This window comes from Scyliorhinus canicula, chromosome 10 (genome assembly GCF_902713615.1).
Source record: "Scyliorhinus canicula chromosome 10, sScyCan1.1, whole genome shotgun sequence".
In the NCBI taxonomy this organism is placed as follows: Eukaryota; Metazoa; Chordata; class Chondrichthyes; order Carcharhiniformes; family Scyliorhinidae; genus Scyliorhinus; species Scyliorhinus canicula.
In genome coordinates this window covers 74,578,200-74,598,189 of record NC_052155.1, presented here as the reverse complement: position 1 = coordinate 74,598,189, position 19,990 = coordinate 74,578,200, and the positions used below count along the sequence as shown (strand labels likewise).

At 41.2% G+C, this 19,990-nt stretch overlaps 1 protein-coding gene across 3 annotated transcripts in view; it reads left to right on the top strand.

Moving 5' to 3' along the window:
• smchd1 (structural maintenance of chromosomes flexible hinge domain containing 1) overlaps nucleotides 1-19,990 on the top strand; it is a 217,226-nt gene that overhangs the window by 18,138 nt on the left and 179,098 nt on the right. The window contains exons 5-11 of one of the 3 annotated variants that reach the window (XM_038809195.1): nucleotides 266-399; nucleotides 6,729-6,843; nucleotides 7,692-7,811; nucleotides 8,772-8,938; nucleotides 10,521-10,611; nucleotides 17,083-17,293; nucleotides 19,551-19,668. In XM_038809195.1, coding sequence (XP_038665123.1) covers nucleotides 266-399; nucleotides 6,729-6,843; nucleotides 7,692-7,811; nucleotides 8,772-8,938; nucleotides 10,521-10,611; nucleotides 17,083-17,293; nucleotides 19,551-19,668 — 956 coding nt within the window. Of the gene's footprint in view, nucleotides 1-265; nucleotides 400-6,728; nucleotides 6,844-7,691; nucleotides 7,812-8,771; nucleotides 8,939-10,520; nucleotides 10,612-17,082; nucleotides 17,303-19,550; nucleotides 19,669-19,990 lie in introns of all 3 variants that reach the window. The other 2 variants (XM_038809194.1, XM_038809196.1) reach the window with 2 other exon arrangements.

The window sequence follows — 19,990 nt, the reverse complement described above, 5'->3', positions numbered from 1 at the left end:
AGAACCTGCGTACAGTTGATGGACTGCATTCCATTTCCTATGCTGTAATCTTCAATAGTTCTATGTTCTCTTCAAAATTGTGATTGAATTGTAGTTCTGCATCCTGGATCAATTATATCCCATCCTTCAATCCTGCCTCAACTGTAGATTACTTTTAGACGAGGAGTTAAGACTATGGCAACTTGACTAATACTGTTGATATATTTCTAATGATGCCCAGATTATTCACTGATTCCAATTCTAAGGCCTATTTCTCTTTTTTTAGTTGTTTGATGAATCTCAAGGTAAATCAGCAGTAGCTGTAATTGACAACGGCAGGGGAATGACATCTAAACAGCTTAATAATTGGGCTGTGTATCGACTGTCCAAGTTCACCAGAACAGATGATGACATTGAAAGGTTTGTTTTCCAGATATAGCAATGGGCATATGAATTCTCCGTCCCTTAAGCCCTAATTTTGTGTAATTTCTTGTGTGACACATTATCGATATGCTTTTTGAAATCCAAAAAGGCATACCCACTTGTTTCTCCTGGAGTCCTACCAATTACAGCCTCACAAAACAACAGATTCATCAAATACAATTTCCCTTTCATAAATCTGTTCCCAGTCATATTATAAGACCATAAGACATAGGAGCAGAATTAGGCCATTCAGCCAAAATCATGGCTGATATGTTTCTCACCACTATTCTTCTGTCTTCTCCCCATAACCCCTTATTAGTCAAGAACCTATCTATCTCTGTCTTAAACACACTGACTTGACCTTCACAGCCTTCTGTGGCAATGAGTTCCACAGATTTACCACCCTCTGGCTGAAGAAATTCCTCCTAATCTCTGTTTTAAAGGATCGTCCCTTCAGTCTGAGGCTGTTCCCTCGGGTTCCAGTGGAGACATCCTCTCCACATTCACTCTATCTAGGCTACATTCACTCTTTATCTAGGCCTCTCAGAATTCTGTATAATTCAATTAGATCCACCCTCATAAACTCCATCGAGTACAGACCCAGAGTCCTCACCCGCTCCTCATATGACAAGTCCTTTATTCTTGTGAACCTCCGGACCTTCTCCAAGGCCAGCGCATCCTTACTTAGATAGGGGGCCCAAAACTGCTCTCAATATTCCAAATGGGGGCTGACCAGAGCCTTGTGCAGCCTCAAAGGTACATCCCTCCTCTTATATTCTGGTCCTATCGACATACATGCTAACATTGCTTTTGTTTTCCTAACTGCCAACTGAACCTGCATGTTAACCTTGAGAATCCTGAACTAGGACTCTTAAGTCCCTCTGTGCTTCTGATTTCTAAGCCTTTTCACATTCAGAAAATAGTCTATGCATATATTCTTCCTACCCATAACCTCACACTTTTCCACATTGTATTCCATCTGCCACTTCTTTGCCACTCTCCTAGCCTCTCTAGTTCCTTCTGCAGCCTCTTTGTTTCCTCAACACGAGGATATCTTTTTATCACCTGTAAACTTAGCAACAATACCCTCAGTTCCTTCTTCCAGATCATCATTCATGTATATTGTGAATAGTTGTGGTTCCAACACTGACCTCTGCGGAACACCACGTCACCGGCTGCCATCCTGAAAAAGACCCCTTTATCCCAACCGTCTGCCTTCTGCCAGTCAGCCAATCTTCTATCCATGGCACTACCTTGCCTCTAACACCATGGGCTCTTCCCTTATTTATCAGCCTCCTGTATGGCACCTTGCCAAAGGCCTTCTGGAAATCCAAATAGGTGATTTCCACTGGTTCTCCTTTGTCTAACTTCATTGTTAGCTCCTCAAAGAACTCTAACAGAGTTACCTCCCCTTGACAGAGCCGTGCTGACTCGGTCCTATTTTATCGTGCACTTCTAAGTATTCTGTGATCTCATCTTTAATAATGGACTCTAAAATCTTACCAATGACCAAAGTCAGGCTAACTGGCCTATCATTTTCCGTCTGCTGCCTCCCTCCCTCAAGGGTGTTACATTTACCATTTTCCAATCCTCTGGGACCCTCCCTGACTCCAGTGATTCCTGAAAGATCACCAATGCCTCTGCAATCTCCTTCAGAACTCTGGGGTGTAATCCACCTGCTCCGGGTGATTTATCCACATTCGGACCGTTCCAGTTTCCCCAGCAACTTCTCCTTAGTGATGGCCACTGCACTCGCCTCTGCCCTCTGGCTCTCTTGATGTTCTGGTATGCCACTGGTGTCTTCGACTGTGAAGACTGATGCAAAGTACCTATTCAGTTCCTCTTCCATTTCATTGTTTCCTATTATTACTTCTCCAGCCTCATTTTCCAGTGGTCCAATATCCATTCTTGCCTCGCTCTTATCTTTTTATACATTGAAAAAGACTCTTGCAGTCTTCATTTATAATGCTAGCTAGTCTGCACTCCTATTTCATCTTCTTCCCCTTATTTCTTTGATAATTTAAGTGCTCTGTTACCATGCTAGCATTTTTCCTAATACTGATATCGGTCTAATTGATCTATAGTTTCCCATTTTCTTTGTTTACCCCTTTCTTTAACAGCAGGATTCCATTTACTAGCTTGCAATCCGAGGGATTCTCTTGGAATCTAGGAAATTCTGGTAGATGAAACACAATTCATCCACTATCTCTGTAGCCACCTCCTAAAATGTAGACTCTCAGGGGCAGCACGGTGGCGCAGTGGTTCGCACTGCTGCGCACGGCACTGAGGTCCCAGGTTCGATCACGGCTCTGGGTCACTGTCCGTGTGGAGTTTGCACATTCTCCCCGTGTTTGCATGGGTTTCGCTCCCACAGCCGAAAGATGTGCAGGGTAGGTGAATTGGCCACGCTAAATTGCCCCTTAATTGGAAACAAATGAATTTGGTATTCTAAATTTTTTTTTTAAATGTAGGCTTTCAGGCCCAGAAAATGTTGGCTTTTAGTTCTGTTAATTTCTCTAGTACCTTATTAGAACTGGTGCCCTTGAGTTTTTCATTTTCATTCGATCCTTGGTTTCCCACTACTTAGGAATACGTTTTTTACTTTCTGGCATGAAGTTAGGCATATAAGTATATTTAATACCCTGTCATAATCTTCCACGTTGTTAACTTCTGCCTCAGCCTCCACGGGACACACATTTCTTCCTTCCAATGGCTTTTGTAAGTTTTTTTTTTGGCTCATGCTAGCTTGATCTTCTACCTTATGTTATTGATTTCTCTACCGTACTTTGAATTTTGTACTCCCATGCTTCATGACAGTATCATAGAATCCCTACAGTGCAGAAGGAGACCATTCGGTCCATTGAGTCTGCACCGACCCTCTAAAATAGCTCCCACTTAATCGTGGAATACTAAGGGGCAATTTAGCATGGCCAGTGAACCTAACCTGTACCTCCTTTGGACTGTGGGAGGAAACCGGAGCGCCCAATTGAAACCCAGGCAAACTCCACACACAGTCACCCAAAGTCCGAATCGAACCTGGGTCCCTGGCGCTGTGAGGCCCCCAAGCTGCCCTCATCAAACTCTTCCTTTGATTTACTACTATCTTGAACGTCTTGGCCATGGATGGACCACCTTTCCATAGGGATTTAATTCTTTGTGAGAATGTGGAATTTTGAGTGAATTCTATAAATGTTTGCCTTTGCTTATGTATGCTTATGAGGAGCTGGTTTAGCGCACTGGGCTTTTCACAGTAACTTCATTGAAGCCTACTCGTGACAATAAGCGATTTTCATTTCATTTCACTTTCATGTACTGTGTCATATCTTTTAATCTAGGTTCTCCAATCTACCTTGGTCAAATTCAGCCCTCGTAATTGCATGCTTTGTGCATATTTAATTCCTTAGTTTGGTCTTTACTGAATTACTCATAAACCCAAAGAAAAATTAAGCACATGATCACTTAATCATTGAAAAACACTAAATCTAAAATTGATTCCTAATGTAATTATCTAGAAAAAAAATTGAATATAATCATGAACTTATCCTCTACAGTATTGTTGCAAATTTGGTTTGCCTACTATATGAAGATTGAGGTCCAGCATGATTATTGCCCCTGTTATTACCATCACTAATTTCCTGATTTATAATCAGCCTGACAATATGAACACTCTATGGGGTTCTATAAACTATTTGCCAAAGCCTTCCAAAAGCTCCAGTTGCACTAGAACATCTACTGTTCCTATCTAATCTTGTTTTATACATTTAATTAAGTTAAGTCTATATATTTAAATAAGCTACGTATGGTTGAGTAACTGATACTTTTAAGCTCAACCTGTTCTGCTGTTATGTTTCAAAAGTGATATACTGGCTACTTCTGATAAATGTTATACATTTAAAAATCTTATTATACATTTAAAAAGCCTTATTACATAATAAACTGATCTAGCAAGTTAATCTGATGGTATTTTCAGGACATCCTTGTGATTAGCTGAAACAGATTTTATTAATTGAGTGAATGGGTCTCTAGGGTAAAAGACCAAGTTAGTTATACATCTACACTCACCCTTCAAGTGAAAAAAATCCTCTGCATCTCAATTCCAAATGGCCTGCCCCTATTCTGAGTGTCTCCTTAGCCCCTAGGTAAGAATTTTGTATGTTTCTGTAAGATCACCTCTCGCTCTTTTGAACTCGACAATTCAGGCCCAGTTTCCTCAAACTTTGCACATAGGACAATCCTGTTATCCCAGGAATCAGTCGAGTGAACTTTTGTTGCATTCCCTCTATGGCACATACGTCCATCCTTGAGTATGCAGAGACCAAAACTACAGGCAATACTGCAGGTGTGGTCTAACAAGGCTCTAAATAATTGGACTTCCTTATTACTCGCTGTACCTGCACGTTAACCTTTATTGACTCATTAACAAGGACACCCAGGTTCCTTTGGACATCAACACCTTCCAATCTCTCACCAGGGCAGCACGGTAGCACAGTGGGTAGCACTGTTGCTTCACAGCTCCAGGGTCCCAGGTTTGATTCCCGACTTGGGTCACTGTCAGTGTGGAGTCTGCACGTTCTCCCCGTGTGTGCATGGGTTTTCTCTGGGTGCTCAGGTTTCTTCCCACAAGTCCTGAAAGACTTGCTGTTAGGTAATTTGGACATCCTGAATTCTCTGTGTACCCGAACAGGCGCTGGAATGTGGCGACTAGGGGCTTTTCTCAGTAACTTTATTGCAGTGTTGATGTAAGCCTACTTGTCACAATAAAGATTATTATATCTTTCTGTTCTGTCTACCACAGTGGAATACATTTTTCCACATTATATTCTATCTGCCATGTTCTTGCCTGCTCAATTAGCCTATCTGAATCCCCTTCAAGCTTCGTTGCATTTCCAATTAGTTTTGTGTCATCAGCAAACTTGGTTAATTACATTTGGACCGCTCATCTAAATCAGTGATATAGTTTGTGAGCAGCTGAGATCTAAACACTGATCCTTGCTGCACCCCACAAGCCACAGATTGCAACCTGAGAATTACCAATTTACTCCTCCATTTACTATCCTTCAAACCAATTTTTTCAATCTGCCAGCATGTTTCACCCATTTGTGTCTTGTTGATGTTGGACTGGTTTCGGGGAGTAAGGACAAGAGTTACTCTATGCAGAATTCCCAGCCTGTGATTAGATCTTGTCGTCACAGTATTCATAAGGCTGATCCAGTTGTTTCTGGTCAGTGGTGAACTTGGCGATGGTAATATCATTGAACGTCATGAGGAGGTGATTAGATTTGTTCTTGTTGGAGATGGTAATTATCTAGCACTTGTGTGGCATGATTATTAAACATTCATTCTCACCACCACTGACAATCAGTGGCAGCAGTGTGTACCATCTATAAATTGCATTGCAGCAACTCATGAAGCCTCTTTTGTCAGAACCTTCCAAACCTCAGAAGTAGAAGTACAAGGGCAACAGATGTATGGGAACACTTGTATCCTGACTTGGAACTGTATATATGTTCCTTCACTTTCGCTGGATCAAAATTGTGAAACTCCCCTTCTTAAAGCAGGCAGACTGCAGCAGTTCAAGAAGGTGGCTCACCACCACCGTTTCAATGTCATTTAGGCTTGGGCAATAAATATTGGCCTAGCCTGTAATGCCCACATTCCATGAACAAATAAAATAAAACTTGCATTTTATTAGCCCTCGCTTGCATGTTGTCAGGTCTTACTGCATGTGGACACAGACTTTAGTATCTGAGGAGTCGTGAATGGTTATGCGATCAACAGCGAGCATCCCCACTTCTGACCTTATGATGGAGGGCAGAGCAGCTGAAGATGGTCGAGCTAGGGTACTATCTTGAGGAACTCCTGCAGCGATGTCCTGGAACTGAAATCATTGACCTCCAAAAGCACAACCATATTCCTTTGTGCTAGGTATTACTCCAACCAGCAGAGTTTTCCTCCTGATTCCTACTGCGCTTTGCTGGATCCTTGATGCCTCACTCAGTCACAGTCATCTTGCATCTTGGGTTCAGTTTTTTTTTTGTCTGTGTTTGGATCACCCGAGCAGAACCCAAACTGAGTAGCAGTGAACAAGTTATTGCTGTTTATGTACCGCTTGATATACTGTCATCACATGGACTATAGTAGTTCACGAAGGTGGCTTAGCACCATCTTTTCAAGGGGAATTGAGGATGGACAATAAATGCAAACAGTGCTTACATTCCAAGAACAAATAAAATATTGTTAATAGAAACTAGTAAGCATTCAAATTGTTTATTAAACTTAATTATTTTTCTCTGATTTTTCTCTGGAAAAAAAACTTTTTTCCTCAGTGATCATTCAGGGTATGTTCGTCCACCTGTGGTGCCTCGCAGTCTCAATAGCGACATTTCCTATTTTGGTGTTGGTGGGAAACAAGCCGTTTTCTTCATTGGCCAGTCTACTAGAGTAAGTTCAGAAAATTATAGCCATTAGTGAGAGTATTTCAATTCAACAGTTTTAGCAATTTCTGATTTACTTGTAAGTAATTGACCGAGGCAATGTTTCTCTTTCCAAAGTTTCCTGATAAAACTGAAATGTCAATGTGTTCTTACAGTGAGTTGGTTTTATGAATCATTAATTTTGTTAGTTAAAATCTAGGTTTGAACAGAAGCTACATTTGTCTAAATAAGCTACAATGACCTGGGTGTGCCCCTAGTTAAATATTTTAATGAAACACTTCCAATAACGAAAGGTAGTTAAAAATAATATTCTTGTGAACTCATCTGAATTGAATTTTAGGATGCCCATTAATTTTAAAAGAAAATTGAAGTTTGATGAAAAGCATATTGGACAGCAAGGTAGCATAGTGGTTAGCACTGTGGCTTCACAGCGCCAGGATCCCAGGTTTGATTCCCTGCTGGGTCACTGTCTGTGCAGAGTCTGCACATTCTCCCCGTGTCTGCGTGGGTTTCCTGCGGATGCTCCGGTTTCCTCCCACAGTCCAAAAATGTGCAAGTTAAGTGGATTGGCCATGATAAATTGCCCTTAGTGACCAAAATTGCCCTTAGTGTCCAAAAAGGTTAGGAGGGGTTATTAGATTACGGGGATGGGGTGGAAGTGAGAGCTTGAGTGGGTTGGTGCAGACTCGATGGGCCGAATGGCCTCCTTCTGCAATGTATGTTCTATCTTCCCCACAGCAGGTTATTTGGTCACTCTCTGATTATTTAATCGAATAAAATATAGATTTGGTGAAAATTTCTTTTGTCTTCTAATTGCATGTTTTAGCAAAGTACGTTTTGTATGTTTTTCTGTAGATGATAACTAAACCAGCAGATTCTCAGGATGTACATGAATTAATGCTTTCTAAAGATGATTTTGAAAAGAAGGAAAAAAACAAAGAAGCAATATATAGTGGATTCATCCGAAACAGAAAGGTAATATGACTGAGTTCTTTGCAAGGCTATCAGTGCTGAAAATAGCAATAATTCATTTAAAGGATAATATATCTGAGGCAAATTATTTCTAGTCTTTGTGATTCCACCCAAATATACGTTTGTGTTGCAACCTGTTTAAAAATAATGCATTGTAGCTTTACGACAGTGGTGCATTGGTTAGCACTGCTGCTTCACAGCACCTGAGACTCTGGTTCATTTCTGACATTCTGACTGTGGAGTTTGTATGTTCTCCCCATGCCTGCGTGGGTTTCCTCTGGGTGCTCCGTTTTCCTCCCACAGTCCAAAGATGCGCGGGCTAGGTAGATTGGCCATGATAAATTGCCCCTGGATGTGCAGGTTAAGTTGTGGGTTACGGGGATAGGGTAGGATGGACGGAGAAGTGTAAATGGATAGAATGTTAATTGGAAGGGTCGGTGTACTCAAAAGGGCAGAATGGCATACTTTTGCACTTTTGGGATTCTATGGTACTCATTGATAAATCTATATAATGTGTATCTATGTACAAAGCTGCTTTGACAAAAGGTCATCTGGTCTCGAAACGTTAGCTCTTTTCTCTCCCTACAGATGTTGCCAGACCGGTTGAGATTTTCCAGCATTTTCTTTTTGGTTTCAGATTCCAGCATCCGCAGTAATTTGCTTTTATCCTATATAATGTGATACCTGGATCTCATGAAGGGACAGAGAATCTCTAAAGCAATAGAACAAGTTTTCTGTCTACGTATAACTGCTTAATTTAAAAGAACCTCAAGGTGGTTTAAAATGACAAATTCAGGATTGAATTTAAATTGGGATTTTTTTGTACGTGTTGCTTCCAGGTGCAGCATGTGCATTTGACAGTTGGACAGAGAAATTGACAGATGTTGAAATTTTGGTACTAAAATATTTCTAGTTCATATGTGAATAAAATTAGTTACAGAATGTTATGCATTTTTTAAATAGCCAACTGATTCAATGCACATCACCAGTGAAGATGAACGATTTATTCATAGTCTCATTGTGGAGGAAAAGGACAAGACAAACTTTACCGCAGTAGTAATCACAGGAGTTCAGCAAGCTCATGTACAGTACCTGAAAAGCTATTTTCATCTTTGGACACGACAGTTGGCGTAAGTAACAAGTGTTCAACCTAAAAATATATTTTTGTTCTGTTGTCTACTGTCCAAGTTTCAATTGGTCAATATTTCACTTCAAATGCAAGTATAAATACAAGTTACCCGTGCAGTGTATGGACCCTCTTTCTGGCCCACATTAAATAGTCTGATAGGAATCAAAATAAGTTTCCTTTGAGAGTTCATTTTTTAAAGATTTTCTTTAGAGCTACTTTTTGATTTTCAAGAACTTTTTAGATCTAATGATTTCCGTTCGATAAAATGTTCTCTATGCAGGAATTTGCAAACAGCTCTATGCCTCCATTGAAGGATATTAAAGAAACAAGGGACTTAAATGGGCACTCTGCCAAACAATTAAACAGTTTTCCTTTTATTCAACTGCTCCACCCTGTCATCCTCCAGTGGCTCATATTAAAACAGGCCGTGACCTAGATATTCCTCTGGATTGTCAGAACTCCCAACTTTGTCTGCACATCAACACTTTTTTGTTTTTAAAAGCACGCAAGACAGCTGAAAAAGCTTGTATGCAGGCAGACACGTCTAAAACGTTTAAGAAAATCAAAAGGATGCTGAAAAAACTGAACTTTTTCCCTTTAACCCAGATCTCCCAGTTGCTCCCAAAATAATTTATTGGACACACATCATACAATCATAGAATTTACAGTGCAGAAGGAGGCCATTCAGCCCATCGAGTCTGCACCGGCTCTTGGAAAGAGCACCCTACCCAAGGTCAACACCCCCACCCTATCCCCATAACCCAGTAACCCCACCCAACACCAAGGGCAATTTTGGACTCTTAAGGGCAATTTATCATGGCCAATCCACCTAACCTGCACATAAGAGGTTGAAAGCCAATAGAAAGGATTTGACTTTTTTTGTTTGGTTATTGTTGTTCCAGCAGTAGTTTGTAAACTCTAAAGCCAGGTCCAGGAAAAATAACAATTTTTTAAGAAGAGTTGGGAAGTCATAAATAAGTTGTAAGTGTGGAAGTGAGTAGTGTTACCTTTTGCTCACACTTTTCCTCATCTCTCTCTCTCTTGGAGACATCATTCTCCTAATCAGCCCTCTCGTTCCTCGGTGTCTCTCTTCTTGCCCTTCCTGAGCCCTGCCATACTTCCTAGCTGGATATGTTTGTTTTGCTGTCATGTTTGGGCCAATGTGTTAAGACTTAAGGAACCTGTCTGCACCCTGAAATGATGACCAGTTAAATTTCTTTCTAGACAATCCCTAGAAGCTGAAATGGGTATTTTTTAAAAGATCTATTTGTTAAAGTTATATTGTGCTACTATCCTTCCATTCACCAATTGCCTACCACCATGCTTGTTCATAAGTTAAATGTTAATTTTGTTAAAAAATTAGATCAAGCTGATTTATTATCTAATCCTTGGGTGAAAAATCTGAAGGAATAGCCAAGGATCAGATCTTGTAAGCAGGCTGACCTAATGGCTTGGGAGTTATTAAGGGATTTTGACTTGACATATACATTTCACATGAATTATATACTTTAACTCTGAAACTATTATGGGATTACTGTCAGTTTCAATATCTTGAAAACTGTTAATATTTTTGCTTTATTTAGCCACATATACCACTACTATATTCATGGACCTAAAGGAAATGATATGACGGTTGCTAAAGAAGTAGTACCCTTTAACAACATTGAAATTGAGGTAAATTATATTCATTTTTATGGGATCTCTTTGAATGCTTAAATACAAGCAAAAAACTGTAGATGCTGAAAATCTGAAATAAAAACAAAATGTTGGAAATACTCATCTGTGGCAATACTACTGTCTAGAGCACCGGTGGCGAGAACAAGTTTTTTCTTCCTACAGTTCAAAGATGTCCAGGTTAGGTGGATTGGCCATGCTAAATTGCCCCTTAATGTCCACTGGTTAGGTGGGGTTACAGGGATAGGGTGGAGGATAAGGCCTGGATAAGGTGCTCTTTCTGAACTTTGGTGCAGACTCAATGGGCTGAATGGCCATCTTCACTGTAAGGATTCTGTAGTTCTATTCTATAATTGTTACAGGGCAGTAGAAGGCCATTCAGCCTATCATATCTGCACCAACTCAGTATTATGACTTGGTGCATAACCCTGCACAATGTTTTGTTTGGAATAATCATCTAGTGCTCTTGTGAATGTTTTCAATTGAAAATTTCACCAGCTACCACAGAGGAATTTGAGCTCATGTCCCAGAACATCAGCCTGTACTACGGGACTGCTAAACTGATGACATACCACTACGCCCCTGTCTTGCCCAACTTCCCACTCCTCATTGAGTCAAATATGACTTCAGAATGGAAGGAAAGTAAAAATGTGATGGGTTTTATGCCATTGATAGTGGAGTGGAGGGGAGGAAGAACAAGATTGAAGTTCCGGTAGATAACTTTGTTTATTAATTTGAGAGAAAATCATTTGGGGTAGCTTCATTCTAAAACCTATTTAACTTTAGTTTTTGTAGTTGAAAGGAGTGGTGCATTTAAGACCTCATTCTTCCCAGTTTCTTGTCATTTTACTTTTAGAGAAAATTTTCAAGTCAACATTTTGGATTCAACGGTGCTTATTGCAAATCATCAGTTTTTCAATTATCATGTTATTTGTGTTGCAAATCTATATATTAGGTACTTTTTTGCAATTTTTCTTAGAAACATTTTGGTTGTGATGTGAGAGCAAGGCATTATATTGCAAGAGTTACTGAACCTACAATGTGAAGGACATGAAGTAAAATCAATGAATCACTTGAGCACTTAAGGATGATCAATAAATGCTGGCTTAGCTAGTGGTGCCTGCATCCTGTGAAGGAATAAATAGCAAATAACTTTAGTATTGCTGAAAAAAGAGATTGCAGTATAAATTGTTGCTCGCGTTGAAATTTGACAAGACATAAAGCTCTGGCAGCATGTCTTAATTTTCTTCAGCAATTCACAGAATCATGAACTGGTTACAGCAGAAAAGGAGTTTTTCAGCCTCTTATGAATGCACTGGCTCCCTGCGAGGGCAGCTCAGCTTGTCCATTCCCCTGCTCTTAATCTACATCAGCCGCACAGTGGTTAGCACTGCTGCCTCACAGCGCCAGGGACCCAGGTTCAATTCCGGCCTTGAATTGACTGGTGTGGGGTTTGCACGTTCTCTCCTTGTCTCTGCATGGGTTTCCTCCAGATACTCCGGTTTCCTCCTACTGTCTAAAGATGTGCAGGTTAGGTGGGGTTATGGGGAGAGGGCGGGGATGTGGGCCTGTGTAGGGTGCTCTTTTGGAGAGCCGGTGCAGACTCAAAGGGCCGAATGGCCTCCTGCACTGTGGGGATTGTATTATCTGGGGAACTTCGCTGAACACATCCCTCCAGTCTGAAAAACAACTGTTCACCACCACTTTGTTTCCTGTCACTTAGTTAACTTTGTATCTATGCTGCTACTTTCTCCTTCCATCAGCTTCCATTTTGCTGGGAAGTCTATTATGTAGAACTTTACCAAACACCGTTAGGAAGTCCATGTATATCGCATTACTCTCATCCAGCTATCTCTGTTACATCATTTTAAAAACTCAGACAAGTTACTTTGACAAGATTTATCCTCAATAAATCCATGCTGACTTTCCTTAATTAATGCACACTTGTTCAAGTGACTTAAGTTTGCCTTGGCTATCATCTCTATGCTGGCCATATCCTTTTACCCTTTTATGAGTGTTGTAAAAATTGCAGATCTCATGTCCTATAGCAGCACCTCTGTATCTGAGGAGACTTGGAAAATTATGGCCAATATTTGTGTAACTTCCACCCTTAGTATCCAAGGACGTTAAGGTAACCATCGATGCAGTCTGGCTGACTTGAGTACACCCACCTTTGTAATAACCTCTTCATCAATTTAACCCATTGAGTATCTTTCACTATGCCTTTGGCAGTATCTTCTTCCTTGATAAAGACAAAAGCAAAGTACTCATTTAGTATCTCAGTCATGCTTTCTGCTTTCATGTGTAGATCCTCTTTGATCCATGATTAGCTACACCCCTCCTCTTCCGTTTTACATGCATATAAAATACTTTTGGATTTCCTTTTATATTAGCTGCCAGTCGCTTTTGATCTCTTTGCTTTTCTGCTTTTCCCACTTCCAGTCAGAGATTTATATGTTCAACCTTGCTCTCATTGGTGTTGTCAACCTGATATGTGATATGCACATTTCCTCCCTTCAACTATCAGTCTTGTCATCCGGGGAGCTCTGGCTTTGGTTGCTCTATTTTTTCTCCCCATCATGGGAACGTACCTTAAATTGTATCCAAACTTTTTAAAGGCATTGTTCTGTCTGCCAGTTGTTGATTCCAGTTTACCTGGGACAAATCTATTCTCACCCACTGACATTTGGATTGCTCCTTGTTCTTTTCCATGGATAATTTAAAGTTTATGATACTAGTCTCACCTTCCCCAAAATTTTCTCTGCTGACACTTGATACACTTCTCCCACTTCCTCTGGAACTGGATCCAGCAATGCTTCCTTCTTTGTTGGTCCAGAAACATAGTGATGTAGAAAATTTTGCTGAACACATTTAAACTCTTCCCTCTCTCTGCCTTTTACACTATTACTATCCCACTCTACATTAAGATAATTGAAATTCTCCATGACCACTACTTTATAGTTTTTGATCCTCGCTGTAATTTGGCTGAATATATACCCGCTATACTTGGTGGCATATAGAATACACCCACTAGTGTAATGGTTTTTTTGTTTTTACCCCTGACCAAAAACATTCATTCCTTGACCCCCTCCGGGACATCCTGCCTCTCCAGTACTAAAATATTCTTAATCACTATGGCCAATCCATCTCCTTTCTTTCCTGAACACCTTGTGTCCAAGAATATTTGGTACGGTCCTGCCCTTCATTGACCCAGTTTTCTGTATTTGTCACAAAATAATATTGCAATGTGGTTATTTGCACCTGCAGTTCAGCAGTTTTATCTAGATATACGCCTATAAACTTAATTTAAAACTTATTGCATTACCTTATCATGCGAGTCTACCTCAGTATTTCTTAGTTAAGTGCTATATGCATCTCCCAATCCTTTGCACTCTTACTTATCCTTCCTAATGCTACATCCGGGTTCTCAGGCCACTGCTAATTTAGTTTAAACTATCCCCAATAATACTGGTAAACTGCTCCACAAGAACATTGCCCTGGCTCTGTTTGGTCCAACCTATCGAGTCTGTAGAGGTCTCCCCTCTCCCCAGAACTAACCTCATTATTTTTTATTTTTTTAATAAATGTTTTTATTGGGTTTTTTTGAGCAAGGTATAATTACCGTTATGTACAGTATTGTGCACCATCTCTACAGCGGCATCTCTGTACATCTGGCAAAATTACCCACCCCACAGAAATAGGCGACTGTCTGCGGGGGTGGGGGCAAGCACACCTTTGGGTGCCGAGGAGAAAATCACAGCGTGCGATATTTGGCTGTGCTGTGTGCTGCTGTCGCCCGCCCTTCCCGGATGGGTCTCGCTGCCGTCCCACGTTCGCCCCCGCTTCTGCCGCTCCTCCCGTCCTCCATCTCCAGTTTCCTCGTTCCCCACTCCTGGAGATGTCATGCGCGTTTTGGCATCCCGTGTCCTCCCTCCGGCTCCCGCTTCCCTCTCCCCAGGCTTAGCTGTGCCCCCCCCCCCCCGTGGTTCGCCCCTCCCTCCTCCGGTTTAGCCGTTCTCTCTCTCTTTTCTTCTCCCCCCCCCCCCCCCCCCCCCCCCAAGTCCATCTCTCCCCTCCATGCCCCGGCTACCTTCTCCCGACCATTTTCCCCTGATTCTTGGCCACCCGGCTATTCTTCCTCTTGTTCGTTGGCCACAAACAGGTCCCGGAACAGTTGCATGAATGGCTCCCACGTTCTGTGGAAGCCGTCGTCTGACCCTCGGATGGCGAATTTGATTTTCTCCAATTGGAGAGATTCCGAAAGGTCGGACAGCCAGTCTGCAGCTCTGGGTGGTGCTGCTGACCGCCAGCCAAACAGGATTCTACAGCGGGCGATCAGGGAGGCAGAGGCAAGGGTGTCCACCCTCCTCCCCAGGAATAGATCTGGCTGGCCTGAAACCTCGAAGACCGCCACTATCGGGTATTGCTCCACCCTCACCCCCACCACTTTGGACATAGCCTCGAAGAAGGCTGTCCAGTACTCCACAAGTCTGGGGCAAGACCAGAACATGTGGGCGTGGTTGGCCGGGCCTCTTTGGCACCGTTCACATCTGTCCTCCACCTCCGGGAAGAATCTACTCATACGGGTTCTTGTTAAGTGGGCTCTATGTACCACTTTTAGTTGCGTCAGGCTGAGCCTTGCGCACGTGGCGGTGGAGTTGACCCTATGCAGTGCCTCGCTCCAGAGTCCCCACCCTTTCTCAATCCCCAGGTCCTCCTCCCATTTCTTTCTTGTTGCGTCCAGTACGGTGTCGGCCCTTTCTACCAGTCGGTCATACATGTCGCTGCAGTTTCCTTTATCTAGGATGCTTGCGTCCAGTAGGTCTGTCGTGGCGGTTGTGGGTACGTCCTTGTCTCCTTTCGTAAGAAGTTTTTGAGCTGCAGATACCATAGCTCGTTTCCCCTGACTAGCCGAAATATCTCTGTCAGTTCGTCCAGTGTTGTGATCCTGCCGTCCGTGTATAGGTCCCTGACTGTCAGTGTCCCTCCGTCCTGCCTCCACCTTTTGAAGGTGGCGTCAGTCAGTGCTGGTGTGAACCTATGGTTGTTGCAGATGGGAGACTTGTCCGACATTTTGGTCAGGCCAAATTGCTGCCGCAGTTGGTTCCAGGATTGGAGGGTGGCTGTCACCACTGGGCTGCTGGAGTGTTTTTTGGGTGGGGATGGGAGTGCTGCCGTGGCGAGGGCCTGGAGGGAGGTCCCCACGCAGGAGGCCTCCTCCGCGCGCACCCACTCGGCCTCTGGCTCCTGGATCCATCTCCTTACTCGCTCGGCTGTTGCCGCCCAGTGGTAGAATTGTAGGTTTGGGAGGGCTAGCCCCCCCCCCCTGGATTTTGTTTTTTGTAGGACCTTCTTTGGGATCCTAGCATTTTTGCCCCCCCCCATACGAACGCCATGATTAGTTTGTCCAGTGCTTTGAAAAAGGCCTTGGGGATGTAGATCGGAATGGATCTAAACAGGAAGAGGAACCTGGGCAGTACGTTAATTTTGATCGTCTGGACTCTCCGCGAGAGTGGGAGTGTGTTCCATCTTTGCAGGTTCTTTTTTACTTCCTCCGTCAGACTGGTGAGGTTCCATTTGTGGATCCCTTCTCCTGCGCCATCCGGGCAACGAAATATTCACCTCTATTCTACTGTTTCTGTATTCAGTGATGCATGACACCGGGAGTAATCTGGATATTACTAATTTTGTGATCTCGCTTGCCAGTCTCTATCCTAACTTCCTCAATCAAATATGCTTTCATGATTTCATCCCTCTTTTACCCTATGTCGTTGGTACTGATATGGACCACAACCTCTCGCTGTTCATCCTCCTCCCTCAGAGATTGTCACATTCTTTATAACCAGTCTGTGTTTTAAAACCAATTCTGATAATGAAACTTGGTCACGTTGTAATTCTTGTAACTTGCTTCAGCGTTCATATTAGTTCAGTTAAATAATTACAGGAATCTAATTGCAAAAATAACAATTTTAACAGAATTTTTGTTAAATTTGTCTTGCCTCTATTAAACAAATGGGAAAGACCAGTCACTTGTAATGATTGGGGGCATTAAGTGAATTTAATCCATGTCAAAGTTTTCCCTTGAATTATTAATCCAATATACTTTTGGATTTTAGTTTGAGTTGGGAGTAATCTTGCACTATAATCATAATTGAACTTGTGTTTATCATGGGAGGACTGGAAAACTAAACACCAGCAATAAGTTAAATCTTAATTAAGGTAAGTAGGTAACGTTTTTTTTCAATTTACTGTTGGAGCCATATAAAAATTGTTTATTAAACTTCAAACTCGTTCTCCTGATTTATCATTAACACTTATAGTTTCTGTATAATTTAAAAATACAGGAAGATAATAGTAAAGAATAGAACGTGCTAAGTGAAAATGTTCTCTTTTTTTTAAGTAGATCTGATAATGTGACCTTAATTGTGTTTACTATTCTAATATTTCTTTTAATGTCCCTATTTTTATTAGATCTCAATGTTTGAGAAGGGAAAAGTCCCTAAGATTGTGAATCTAAGGGAAATAAAAGACGACATGCAGACTCTCTTCATCAACACGGCTGCAGACTGCTTTGAATTTAAAGCGCACGTTGAAGGGGAAGGAGTTGTAGAGGGAGTGATACGTTATCATCCTTTCCTGTATGATAAAGAAACATACCCTGAAGATGTTAGCTGTCCGTTCAGTAAGCAAAGTAATTGAACTGGATGACTTGAACTGATTCAAATGGTGGGAGTGAAGAGGCTTTCTTAATTTTCTAACTGTGTTTAAGCAGAGATCTTTAATTTGTAAATTTCAAGAGGAAAGGAACAAAGTTACATGCATTGTGGCATTATATATTGATCAGAACTTTTGCTGCTTCTCTCTTGTCCACCATTCCCATCCCCAACCCAGCTAATTTATATACATGTACAGCCCTAATTTGTTTTTGTGCTGTGAAGATTGAAAGAGCTTATGAAATTACTAAATCCCAGTCAGCAATTCTCTAACAATTTTACCATTACAGAAATTCATTTTACTAGTTCACCATTGTAAAGATGAAAGTAAACCATGCTGAGTTTAAGTTGCAGCATATTTTAGAAATAGATATTCAAGTTCCCGAAGAATACAAATGCATGAAAATTACTTATTGTCACAAGTAGGCTTCAAATGAAGTTACCGTGAAAAGCCCAAAATCGCCACATTCCGGCGCCTGTTCGGGGAGGCTGGTACGGAATTGAACTGTGCTGCTGGCCTGCCTTGGTCTGCTTTAAAAGACAGCTCTTTAGCCCTGTGCTAAACCAGCAAGAAATAAGAGCAGGAGTAGGGCATACGGCCCTTTAATCCTCTTCCATCATTTAATAATATCTTGATTGATCCACCTTAACACCACCTTCCCTCACCATCTCCATATCTCTCTGTTCCCTTATTATCCAAAGTTCTCTTGACCTCTGTCTTGAATATACTCTACTCAATGATTGATCATCCACACCTCTCTGGAAAATTCCAAAGATTCACAATCTTTTCAGTGAAGAGATTTCTCCTCAACTCAGTCCTAAATTGTTGATCCCATATTCTGATTGACCTGTTCTTTTTTCAATTCTCTAGTCAGGGAAAATATTTTCTCAAGATCTTTCCTGTCAAGCTCCTGAGGAACTTGGATCTCCTGTCTTTTCGAAGTCTAGGGCATGTAGGACTAGTCTGGTCACCTGTTTTTATAAAATAACACCGTTATCTCAGGAGTCAGACTAGTGCATTTTTGTTTCATGCATAAGGCAAGTATATTGTTTCTTGGATAAGGAGACCAAAATTGTACTGCGTATAATTGCATGAAGACTACTTTACCCCGAGGGGCTGGTTTAGCAGAGTTGGCTAAATCGCTGGCTTGTCGTATTGAACAATGTCAGCAGTGTGGGTTCAATTTCCCTACCAGTCTCAGAACAGGCGCTGGAATGTGGCGACTAGGGGCTTTTCACAGTAACTTCTTTCAAGCCTACTCGTGACAATAAGTTATTATTATTATTATTATCCTCAATCTTTTTTTAAGAAATGGTAGCATATCATTTGCCTTCCTAATAGCTTGGCGTACTTTCATGTTAACTGCCTATAATTTGTGTCCAGGCAAACCCAGGTCCCTCTGAATACCAACATTTCCCAAACTTGCACGATTGCAAAAATATTACTTTTCTAACTTCACATTTCCCCACATTATATTCCATCAACCATGTTCTTGTCCACTCATTTAACCTGTCTACACCTCTTTGCAGACTCTCTGCATCCTCCTCATATACTTTGAATCAGCAAACATGGATACATTAAGCTCGGTTTCTTTTAAGTCACTGATAGAAGTTATAAATAGCTGAGGCCGAAGCATTGATCTTCGTGGTACCCCACCAGTTAGTCGGCCAACCTGAAAATGACATGTTTATTCCTACTCTGTTTTCTGATCATTAACTCCATGCTAATATATTAACTCCATGTAAATATATTAACCCCACCCATACCATGAGCTTGTGTTTGGCAGGAAATATTAACACTTAATAAATAATATTTTTTCAAACAGTTTGCATTGAAGATTCCAAAGGAGAATGTGTCTTAATCTGAAGAATTTGCCCATTGGGTGCTACATTTTATGTCTCCTTTTCAGTTTTCTATTAGATCGTAGCATCTGTGGCAATCTAATTTGCATGCTTTCCATGTTTCATTATACTATACGTATCATAAACAGTGATGTTCGAGACTTGTTTTACTTTATCCTTTTGCAATTATGCTTTTTCGAGTGTTGAAGCTAATTACAAGATCTTGAATTCATATTTGAATTGTATAATTGCAAATATGTTAGATTTGTTTAAATAGTAAATAATGTATGCAGTTAAGCACACCTCGAGTAGTAGCTGGAGAATAGCATGGGGAGAAATAATGCTACATCAGTTTTTTAACTGATTTTGTATGTCTATTTTTAGATACGACTGAGGATGATGAGGAAGACTGCTATTCTGTTGATAAAGGGGCTAGAGGAAAAAGGCCAATATTTGAATGCTTTTGGAATGGAAGATTGATACCCTATACAACAGTAGAAGAGTAAGATCAAGTGTACTAATTTAGTTTTTTGTTTTACAATCTTTTTTTTTTGCTTTTTCCTCTTCTTAGTCCTTAAATTCCTTTGCTCGGTGTGATTCTGCAGATAGTAGGGCTTCTTTTGATAACTTGCCCATTATTTCCAAGGGAGCCTTTAAAGTGAGTGTTTACAGACTATTTGATGGAAGGTCATTGCAGCCAATTCCATCCTGATTTGAGACTCACTTATCAGTAATATTGCACATTTTTTCCCCCCATTATTTTTGTGTTGCCATTTACAATAGGATTTGTTATGGGCCCGGGTTTAGAAATCTCCAAAGTATAT